At 55.6% G+C, this 11,313-nt stretch overlaps 1 protein-coding gene across 5 annotated transcripts in view; it reads left to right on the plus strand.

The window, feature by feature from the left end:
* The window catches only part of AK1 (adenylate kinase 1), a 32,864-nt gene that overhangs the window by 15,971 nt on the left and 5,580 nt on the right, over nucleotides 1-11,313 (plus strand). Inside the window, exons 1-5 of one of the 5 annotated variants that reach the window (XM_011931315.1) lie at nucleotides 3,338-3,448; nucleotides 8,337-8,375; nucleotides 9,940-9,975; nucleotides 10,157-10,320; nucleotides 11,058-11,174. In XM_011931315.1, coding sequence (XP_011786705.1) covers nucleotides 8,369-8,375; nucleotides 9,940-9,975; nucleotides 10,157-10,320; nucleotides 11,058-11,174 — 324 coding nt within the window. In that variant the 5' untranslated portion in view covers nucleotides 3,338-3,448; nucleotides 8,337-8,368. Of the gene's footprint in view, nucleotides 1-3,337; nucleotides 3,449-5,257; nucleotides 5,379-7,979; nucleotides 8,112-8,336; nucleotides 8,376-9,459; nucleotides 9,615-9,939; nucleotides 9,976-10,156; nucleotides 10,321-11,057; nucleotides 11,175-11,313 lie in introns of those variants that run through there. The other 4 variants (XM_011931311.1, XM_011931314.1, XM_011931313.1 and 1 more) reach the window with 4 other exon arrangements.

Genomic DNA, 11,313 nt, shown 5'->3' on the forward strand with positions numbered 1-11,313 from the left:
CTCCCAAAGTGCTGGGATTACAGGTGTGAGCCACCGCGCCCGGCCTTTCCTTTCCTTTTTAGACAGTCTTGCTCTGTTGCCCAGACTGTAGTGCAGTGGTGCGATCTCAGCTCACTGTAACCTCTGCCCCCCAGGTTCAAGCAACTAGGATTACAAGCGTGTACCACTACACCCAGCTAAGTTTTATATTTTTAGTAGAGGTGGGGTTTCACTTTGATGGCCAGGGTGATCTCACACTCCTGGTCTCAAGTGATCTGCCCTCGGCCTCCGAAAGTGCTGGGATTACAAACATGAGCCACCGCGCCTGGCTGGAATTTTTTCTTTAACCAAAATATTTTCATTTTAATTTTGTTCCTAAATGTCACAAGCTACAAAATATTTTAAAATATTTTTTAAAAATTGGTTTCATTTTTATATGTTTCTGTTTTTAGATTTTTTGATCATAAAAAAATACAAATGATAGAAGACAGAAAGGGAGGGTATTGCCGAGTCCTTTTAGGGTATAATCTTCCAGATCTTTCCTCCATGCAATTTTTTCTTTTTCTGAGACAACATCATGCTCTGTGTCTCAGGCTGGAGTACACTGGTGTGATCACGGTTTACTGTAGCCTTGACCTCCTGGACTTGAGCAATCCTCCCGCCTCAGCCTCCCGAGTAGCTGGGACTACAGGCAGGCACCATCACACTTGGATAATGAAAACTTTTTTTTTTTGTAGAGACAGGGTCTTGCTATGTTGCCCAGGCTGGTCTCAAACTCCTGGGCTCAAGCGATCCTCCTGCCTCAGTCTCCCAAAGTGCTGGGATTACAGATGTGAGCCACGGCACCCAGGCTCCAAGCAATTCTTTTTTCTTTCCCTCTTCCAGTTTTTCTGTCCCTCTCTTTTTTTCTTTTCTTAGGTTATACCTGGGAAATAAAATTCTGAAACGTTAATATTCCAGAATTGGTAGAAAATCCATAGTTCACATGCAAATAAAATAAAATAGATACTTAAAATTTTTTTTTAATTTTAAAAAATTACTTATTTTATTTTAAAACTTGCGGTAAAAAACATATAATGGCCGGGCGCGGTGGCTCAAGCCTGTAATCCCAGCACTTTGGGAGGCCGAGACGGGCGGATCACGAGGTCAGGAGATCGAGACCATCCTGGCTAACACAGTGAAACCCCTGTCTCTACTAAAAAAATACAAAAAACTAGCCGGGCGAGGTGGCGGGCGCCTGTAGTCCCAGCTACTTGGGAGGCTGAGGCAGGAGAATGGTATAAACCCGGGAGGCGGAGCTTGCAGTGAGCTGAGGTCCGGCCACTGCACTCCAGCCTGGGCGACAGAGCGAGACTCCGTGTCAACAAACAAACAAACCAACAACAAAAAAAAACATATAACATAAAATTAATCACCTTAACAATTTTCACACTGTTGGATAGCAGAGCTCCAAAACTTCGTCATTTTGCAGATCTGAGACTCTGTACCCATTAAACAGCAATCCTCCCCTCCTCATCCTCCCCGGCTCCTGGCAACCACCATTCTACTTTTTTTCTGAGTTTGACTCCTTTAGATACTTCAGTGTAAAGGAATCATACAGTATTTGTCTTTTTGTGTTGGGCTTATTTCACTTACATAATGTCCTCAAGATTTATCCATGTTAAAGTTGTTATATATATATATATGTGTGTGTGTGTATATATATGTATATGCTCATTGTATGGAAAAACAAAAATACTTGGGTGGCTGGGCACTGTGGCACACACCTGTAATCTCAGCACTTTGGGAGGCCAAGGCAGGAGGATTGCTGAAGCCCAGGAATTTGAGGCTGCAGTGAGCTATAATTTTGACATAGCACTGCAGCCTGGGCAACACAGTGAGACCCTGTCTCTTAAAAAAAAAAAAAAAGCCTAGGGGACTGGGTGCAGTGGCTCACGCTTGTAATCCCAGCACTTTGGGAGGCCGAGGCCAGGGCAGGTGGATCACTTGAGGTCAGGAGGTCGAGACCAACCTGGCAAATATGGTGAAACCCTGCCTCTACTAAAAATACAAAAATTAACCAGGCATGGTGGCACGTGCCTGTAGTCCCAGCTACTGGGGGACTTGAGGCAGGAGAATGTCTTGAGCCCAGGAGGCAGAGGTCGCAGTGAGCCAAGATTATGCCACTGCACTCCAGCCTAGGCAACAGAGCGAGTCTCCATCTTATAAATAAATAAATAAATAAACAAATAAATAAAATAATAAAATGCCAGCTGGGCGCAGTGGCTTACGCTGTAATCCCAGCTCTTTGGGAGGCTAAGACAGGCAGATCATCTGAGGTCGGGAGTTCGAGACCAGCCTGACCAACATGGAGAAACCCCGTCTCTACTAAAAATAAAAATTAGCTGGGTGTGGTGGCGCATGCCTGTAATCCCAGCTACTCAGGAAGGCTGAGGCAGGAGAATCACTTGAACCCAGGAGGCAGAGGTTGCAGTGAATTGAGATCATGGCATTACACTCTAGCCTTGGCCACAAGAGCGAAACTCCGTCTCAAAAAAAAAAAAAAAAAAAGCCTGGGGAAGCCTTTAAGTAGGAAGTGGAAGTGTCACCTCTAGCCAGGCGGTCGTAGGCACACACCTGCCCTCTCTGTCCTGTTTCATTTCACCCACTCTAAGATGTTTTCAATTTGATTGTAAGACAATGTAATTTTAACTTTGTAGAGTTAAGATGCAAAAAAAAAGAGAAAAGTCTGAGAATAGATTTTACACACACACACACACACACACACACACACACACACACATACTTGCATGTTTGGAGTCTTTTTAAAATTTACTACTTTTAATAATAATAAAAAAGGAGAGGCTGGGTGTGGTGGTTCATGCTTATAATCCCAGCACTTTGGGAGGCTGACACGGTGGATCACGAGGTCAGGAGTTTGAGACCAGCCTGGCCAACATGGTGAAACTCCGTCTTTACTAAAGATACAAAAAGTTAGCCAGGTGTGGTGGCTCATGGCTGTAGTCCTAGCTACTCGGGAGGCTGAGGCAGGAGAATCGCTTGAACCTGGGAGGCGGAGGTTGCAGTGACTGAGATCAGGCCATTGCACTCTAGCCTGGGCGACAGGGTGAGACTCCATCTCAAAAAAAAAAAAGAAAGAAAGAAAAAGAAAATGTAGAGACAGTGTCTCACTATGTTGCCCAGGCTGGTCTTGAACTCCTGGCCTCAAGTGATCCTCCTGTGTCGGCCTCCCAAAGTGCTGGGATTACAGGCGTGAGTCACCGCGCATGACCTCAAGTCATTTTTATGCAGGTGGGATCAGAAGAGTGCAGTGGGGCTTTTTGCCTATTTCTTTCTTTCTTTTTTTTTGAGACGGAGTTTCGCTCTTGTTGCCCTGTTGCCCAGTCTGGAAGTGCAATGGCGTGATCTTGGCTCACTGCAACCTCTGCCTCCTGGGTTCAAGCTATTCTCCTGCCTCAGCCTCCCAGCAGCTGGGATTACAGGCCTGCGCCACCACGTCCGGTTAATTTTTGTATTTTTAGTAGAGATGGGGTTTCGCCATGTTGACCAGGCTGGTCTCAAACTCCTGACCTCAGGTGATCCACCCGCCTCAGGCTCCCAAAGTGCTGGGATTACAGGCATGAGCCACAGCGCCCAGCTTTTTTGCCTGTTTCTTACCAATGCTATGTGTGTCTGAAGCCTCTTGTCCCATTAACCACAAACAACTGGGCTTCCTTTCTCAGACCCTATGGGAAAGTTGCCAACTCCTCACCCACCCTGGCTGTGCCATCATCCCAGTGAGTCCCTGCTGGCACTTTAAAACCTTCCTATGCAAATTTATGCCCACATGTTTCCTTGAAACAAATTTCTTAAAGTAGAAGGGTGCATTTGAAGTGTGTGTGTGTGTGTGTGTTTGTGTGTCTGTGTGTGTCTGTGTGTGTTATTTTTAGAGACGGGATCTCATTATGTTTCCCAGGCTGGTCTCAGAATTCCTGGCTTCAAGTGAGCTCAAGTGATCCTCCCACCTCGTCCTCCCAAAATGCTGGGGTTACAGGAGTGACCATCATGCCCAGTCCATTTGAAATTTTGATTTACTTTGTCAACTGCTTTCCCCAAAGGTGCCAATGCACACACCCTTGAGAGGGCCTTTCAAACAGCTTCTAATGCTGTTCAGAACTCTGACCCCACTGCACCTGCCCCCCACAGATGGGGAAACTAAGGTCCCAAGAAGTAAGGATTTATCTGACATCACAGGTAGCAGAGACCCAGGCCTCCTGGTCTCCTGGCTGTTGTGGTTGCTAAGGCACCACCACTGAAGGTGTTCTCTATCTCCTGGTAGTCTCACTCTCTTGCTCAAATACCTTCTATGGCTCCCTAGGGCCATATATAATACAAACTCCAAATTCAACCCACCTCACCATCTGGGGCTGCTGCCTGGGCTCGCATTCCTGCCCAGCTACATCACTGAGCACCTACTACTATGTGCCAGTCCCCCTGCAAAACGCTGGATAAACAACGTGGCTTTCTACCAGGGAACCTTAGGCAAGGTATTTGACATGCTCGCCTCCCGTTCCTCTGCTGTGTCTAAGGATTCGCAGCTGCGGCTGGAGTCTGCTGCTTAGCACAGTGAGTGCTCATTACTGGGATCTATTCTTTTTATCAAGAGCGCAAATCCCTTCTCTGGCTATCCACAGCCTTCTGAATGTCCCACATCCTAGCGCTCACTCACTGGGATGAGTGAGCTGCCCGGCAGCTCCAGGGGAGCAGGGCTGGTTTTCTATTATCTTCTACCTTAGTGGGTGGTTTTGGGGTTCTGGGGGAGTTCCAGCCCCAGAGAAGCTCCAAGAGTCCCTCCCAACAGGTGAGGAGTCCCAGGTGGGTCTCCGCCAGGGCCTCTGGGCAGGCTCTGAGGGCGGGCTTGGGGACTGTGGCCAGCAAAGCCCCTGAGTCCATGCCTCAGTCCCCTTGCTCCCTGGTCTGGCGTCTCTCTGCCACCACTGCGGATTTTGCGCAAAGAGCCACTACTCTCTGAGCCTCAGTTTCTCCAGCTATCATAGGGAAAGCCTGGCCTTGTACCCTGGAGTGTACCTTAGGCACAGTGTGGGTACCGCAATGGAAAACTCTCGGCAAACTGTAAAGTGTAGTTCGCGTGTGTGGGCACAGCCACCTGGGAGTGCACGGTGCGGGGCACATGGTGCCGGGCGCGGTGTCGCCTCACACCCCGGCTCGGGTTCGGTACCGCCCCGCTTCCCGGTCCCTGGTCCGCTCTCCCTCCCTCCTTCCCGCCCTCCGTGCCTTCGGGAACGCCGGCTCCCGGCATGCCGCGCGCTGACAGCCTTATAAATAGTCGCCTTTGCCGGCGGCCGCGAGGACGGGCAGGGCACGCACTGGCCCCGGCGCCCACCCGCACCCCTCCCCAGGTCAGTGCGTGCCCGAGCGTGTCTGGGGGGCGCCTCCGCGGGGAGGGGCAGCGGCACCGGGGGAGGGCGGGGGCGTGCTGGTGCGGGGCTCTCTGGGGTCTGTGAGGCTGTGTATCCGTGGTTGTGATTCGTGTGTGTTTGCGTGGCTGTTCCCCGGACGCTGGGGATCTGTGCCTCGCTGCCTGTGCCTTTGTGGATCCGTGCGTGTGTGTGTGCGTGTGCGTGTGTGTGTGTTGCAGCCCCTTCCAGCCTCCCAGATAGTCACCCCTTTGTTCTGGCTGGCACTCCTGGGGCTCCAGGTCACTGCCCTTGGTATGTCCCAGCTGGGGCCCAGAGAGGGGGAGCTGTGGCCTGGCTCCCTGCCCCAGAGGACCTGGACAGGGGCAGCCTCTGTGCTTGGTGGGGCTATACTGTCACACCACTTCTAGTGCTGGGTGCATCACCCCCTGGATGCTCAGAGCTTGCCCTAGCCTCCTGACCAGTGCCCCAGGGCCAGCGCTTGGGGCCTCCCAGCAGCACTGCTCAGTGGCCACCTGGTACTCCTCAACAGCAGCAGGACAGGCCCAGAGAGGGGCACCAGCTGCCCAAGGTCACAGCTGAGTGATGGAGCTGGGATTCGAACCCTAGTCAGTTGCTACCCACTGGGAAACGACTAGGTTGGGTCAGAAGCTGGAAGACCTGGGCTTGCCTTGGCCTTGCCTTGTGATTGGGGTTAAGTCGCCGTCCCTCTGGGCCTCGGCCCCACAGACCCCTTAGCAGACCATCCAGTCATATTAGGAGTCGCTGGGGCCTCAACCCAGGGGCCTTATAAGGCCTGGGTGCTTAGCCCGTAACCCAACTCCACCCTAGACCCCTGTCCTCTGTGAGGCCTCCTCACAACCCAAGTTATTTTAGATCAAGGAATTGGCAGGGGCCAGCAGGGCGGAGGGGCTTAGATTACCAGGAGGGGGCAGGGCAGGGCAGGGTCGAGGCCACTTCTCAGGGCTTCACTGTGGTTGTTCCTGGCCCAGGACACTCCCCGTCCCATGGGCAGCTGCTGAGGGGCACCTGGCAGCTCCTACCCCCGCTGAAGCACACTCAGCAGGAAAAGTGGCTGCCACTCCTGCCTGGGGCAGCAGGGACATCAGCAAAGCCACTTCAGCTCCTACTGGGTGCCAGGCCCAGAGCAGCAGAAACCCAGGGCCGAGATGGACCCTAGCCGGGCCTCGAACCAGCCTATCCTCCTCCCCATGCCTCAGTTTCCTCCCAAGACGGCAGTGAGGATGGAACGAGGCTCCCCAGCCCTGTGCGCAGCCTGTGCCAGGCCCAGTCAGTGGGACCCCACGCCCACAGCACAGAAGAGGGGTCCAGTACAGCGTGGTTGTGTGGTGCAGGGCAGGTTTCCAGGAGGCACCTGCCAGTGTGGGAGTGGAGGGCAGAGTCCAGGAAGGCTTCCTGAAGGAGGTGGTTCCTGAACTGAGTCCCACACAATAGCGAGGTGGGGAAAGGCATCCAGGCATTGGGTACAACATCTGTCAGTGGCAACCGATAGGGTTGCAGAGGGAGCAGAGGTCAGCTCACCGGGACCTGTCCACTATGTCAAGGGGCCCAGGCTTTGTCTGGGAGCCGAGAGGGCAACACATGCAAAGTTGTAAGCGGGTGTGTGATGTGGTCTGATGCCTGCCAGAGAAAATCCTGCAAATGGCCTGGCAGGGTGTAGAGGCTTCGAGACCCACGTGGAGGCGGGGGCAGTGGCCCGGCCTCTTGCTTAGCACAGGACATAGTGGTGAGGAGACAGATGGAGAGAGCCTGGGGAGCGGAGGGTTGGGCAGTGGCTGTGCAGGGCTGTGGAGAGGAGAGGGGAGCCTTCACACTGACTCGGCCTATGGCTTGGCCAAAGGGGCCTGGAACTGGGACTCGGGGAGGGCTGTTCAGAGCCTGGGAAGCCTGTGAGGCTTCTGGGGCCTGTCTGTGGGGCTTGGATGTCTGGGGCTGGGGAGAGAGGCCTGGGCTGCCTGCACAGGGATGGGAGTCCTTAGAGCCTGAAGCCAAGTAGAGAAGGTGCTGTGGGTGCCTGGGGTGGAGGTCCCAGTGTGGGTGGGGTTGCTGGCTGGAGGTCAAGGCTGGAGGGGAGTGTGGCTGTGGTGGTCGTGAGTGGCCTTGGGGAGGGCTGGTGGGTGGGAGCGAAGAAGTGGGGGCCAAAGGTGCCCAGGGGTGATTCTGAGATGGGGGGGTGAGGTGGGGGAGGTCCTGGGGTTGTGGCAGCACAGGGTGGGGTCGCAGATATGATTGGGCTCATGGGCAGGCTGAGGCCAAGGTGGGGGCAGTAAAGCCTCAAAGGATGGGGGTGCAGGGGCCACGCGTGGGGCTGGGTGCTGGACCTGTAGAGGTGAAGGGCCTGGGACCGCCTCATTTTGACAGCTATAAAGGGCTGTGTTCATGCAAGTGGCTGCTGTAGATTCCTCCACCTCAGGCCTCTGTGTCCGTTAGAGGATCCCCATCCAAACCTCATCCCAGACACACATAGTTTCTGGCCACCTCCCGCCTCCTGGCAGCTTCCCTCCGGCCCTGGGGAGCGTCGTCAAGGCATCTGAGCAGACGCTGGCCTCGCGCCCTGTTTTCCGAGAGTTTAGAGGGGAACAGCTCTGCAGTTGTGTGGCCGCTGTTTATGTCCCTCGGTGCCATCCTTACCGTGCCAGCCCCTCCAGTGGGAACCCAGGTAGATGGGAGACGGCTACTGCCCTTCTGTGACAGGTGAAGCCAGGGAGGCCAGAGAGGAAAGGTGATTTTTCCAAGGTCACTTTCCCAAGGTGACTTTCTCAGGGAAGGTCCTGGGCCTTCCCTGCCACCAGCAGCCCCCTCTGCCCTCAGACTGCGTGTCGGATCTGGCACACACCGGTTGCCTTGGGTGTGGCTTAGCAGAAGGTGAGTCAGGGTGAGGAGGAAAATCCCTCCCCAGCCTGTGCCCTTGTCTTGCAGAGCATTGACACGGCTCCCGGGACCTCAGCAGGATGGAAGGTATGAGCCTCCTCTTCTTTTGCCCATTGCCTGGGCCTCAGTGTGCCTGACTGTTAAGGGGGTGTGCACTGTCAGGGAGGCATTCTGGGAGGGGTTGGAGAAGGTTCTGGGGCTGCCAGAGGGGGCCTGGCTGGGAGCCTCCAGTATCTTCCTCTGGCCTCTCACGGGATGTGCCAGCTCCAATATTAATTTTAGAAGTGATGAGGCCTCCCCAAGGCTCCTGAGGGCCCCAGCACACATCCTCTATGCTGGATTTATAGAGCTGAGACCCTGCCCCGTGGAGAGGCCGCAGATACACAAAACAGCAGGTCTAATGAGGACGAGGCAAATCCCCATACCTCTCTGGGACTCAGTTTCCCTATCATCCAGTGAGGGTGGGCCTTAAGGAAGTCTTGGACTCTCCTGGCTCCTATGGGCTGGGACTTAGAGGGAGACACGGGCGGGCGGGCAGAGAGTCCAGAACGGGCCCGCCCTCAGCTGCTGGCAGCACCATCCGTGCAGTCCCTGGCACTGTGCCTTGGCCTGGGCAGCTCTTAAAGACACTCGGCGGGCCTGCTGCTGCTGCTGCCTGAGCTCCAAACATCAACAGCCACAGGGCTGCGGCTTCTCCACCCCGGGACAGGAGCCCGCCGGAGGAGCCGTTCTTGACACCTCCTATAGCGTTCCAGCCTCATGGCTGGGAGGGCCCCTGGGAGCCACCCAGCCCACCTCCTCCCTCCAGCCTCAAGGCCCACCCTCACTGGAAGGGGCAGAGAACCAGAGAGGGACAGGCCTTTCCTAAGTCACACAGCAAGGTGGGATACAGCCTGGTCCTCTATTTCCCTGGGAAGCAGGGAGCCTGAGAGCCCAGGGGAGGAGCCTGGGTTCCGGTTTAGGTTCTGGCATCCCTTGAGCAGGCCCTGCCTCTCTCGAGCTCAGTTTCCCTCTGCCCAGTGGGGCTGTGGCCTTGCTGGGATCTAGCAGCAGGCGGGATGAGACAGAGGTTGGAGCCAAACTCACCACCCTCTCTGGGCAAGAGTTCTACGTGCCCACCACAGCCCTCCACCCCGGCAACCGTCTCCATGGCAACATATGTTGTGGTTGCTAAGCCCACGTTGGCACTGCCAGGGGAGGCGGGTGATGGGCCAGGCCAGGGCCTGAGAGGGGAAGGGCAGGGGACACGGGAGACACGGCAGGACGGGACCATGGGCTGCTGCTCCTCGAGTGACCCCCACAGAGAAGACGATCTGAGGGCCAGAGGTGACCAGCCCCTGGGGTCCAGCCACCCACAGGGAGGCGCCATGAGGGTTGGCAGCCCAGCCCACTGGCTGTGCAGAGAGTACTTAGCCTCTAGGCCTTTGCCTCTGCCCATCTGGCTGCCTCGGGCGCCCTCCCTTCCCAGATGTCTCCGAGCTTACTCACATCCCTGCTCACTCTGGGCTGTGACTTGTCTGCCTCCCTGACAGGAGCGCCAGCGGTGTCTGTCCCTCCACCTGGGGCCCAGCACAGGCCTGGGACTCCAGAGGTGCCTCTGGCTGTGAGTCCAGCGAGTGACTGAGCCCTGCTCCCCTTTTCTCTCCCACAGAGAAGCTGAAGAAAACCAAGATCATCTTTGTGGTGGGTGAGTTGCGAGCAGGCGGGTGGTGCAGCAAGGGTCTTCTTGCTGGAGGGAGGCGCTGGAGGGAGCCTGGGCCTGGGGCTGCACCCTGGGCTCTGCCCCTCCCTCGCCGGGAGACCCTGGCAGCCCCTGTCCCTCCTCGGACCCTGTGTCTTGGGGTTTGTGAATGGGTGGGCGTTTGCAGGTGGGCCTGGCTCAGGGAAGGGCACCCAGTGTGAGAAGATTGTGCAGAAGTATGGCTACACCCACCTCTCCACCGGGGACCTCCTGCGGGCCGAGGTCAGCTCAGGCTCGGCCAGGGGCAAGAAGCTGTCGGAAATCATGGAGAAGGGACAGCTGGTTCCGCTGGTGAGTGGGCCCTGGTGGGGAGAGGGGCAGGGGATGACGGTAGCCCTGACTGGGTGTCCCACCAGCAGCAAAGCCCACGACACACAGGCAAAGCTGATCGTAACCGCCCCCGGCTCCAAACCCTTCTGTAGTTCCCCTTTGCCCTGGACAGAAAGTTCCTTCCAGAAGCTCCCAAGACCTTGCAGGACTCTGCCCTGCCCCCCACTCTCCCCCTGCCCTCCATCCTCCAGCCACCCTGGCCTCTGTCCCCTCAAACTAGCCATACTCCTTCTTGCCTGGAATATTCTTCTTCAGCTTTCAGACTTCCCTAACTCCCCAGATTTGGCCTAAGACCCCCCCCCCAATTTTCTACTCCAGAAGCCCCACTTCTCTTCCCATACAACCTGTGCCATGCTTGGAAATGGAGAAATCATCTGTGGAATGTGTCTGCCTCCTCACCAGCCCCTGACCTTCCCAGGGCAGGGAAGGTCTGATTGTCCCATGGCCATGTCCTCGGGACCCAGGACAGCACCTGGCTGGAAGGAGGGGCTCAGTGAATACTGTCTAGTGAATGCATCATTCATTCATTCAGTCCAGGTCTCCACAATTCCGAGGAGGCTTCCTGGAGGGGGAGGCTTGTTTGGGACATTTGTGTAGGGGAGAGGGCATTTCAGGTGGCAGGACCAGCTGGAACAGAGACCGGGAGAAGGGATGGGGAGGAGAGGCTCATGGCCCCTTCCTCATTTGCTATGCCCCAGGAAACAGTGTTAGACATGCTCCGGGATGCCATGGTGGCCAAAGTCGATACCTCCAAAGGCTTCCTGATCGATGGCTACCCGCGGGAGGTACAGCAAGGGGAAGAGTTTGAGCGACGGGTAAGGCACTGACCCAAGTGGGGATCCTGGTGGGCTGGGGCAGGATAAGATTCCCATCCCCGGCCGGGCGCGGTGGCTCACGCCTGTAATCCCAGCACTTTGGGAGGCCGAGGCGGGCGGATCACAAGGTCAGGAGATC

Source organism: Colobus angolensis, unplaced genomic scaffold, assembly GCF_000951035.1.
Source record: "Colobus angolensis palliatus isolate OR3802 unplaced genomic scaffold, Cang.pa_1.0 Scaffold9, whole genome shotgun sequence".
NCBI classification, from domain to species: Eukaryota; Metazoa; Chordata; class Mammalia; order Primates; family Cercopithecidae; genus Colobus; species Colobus angolensis.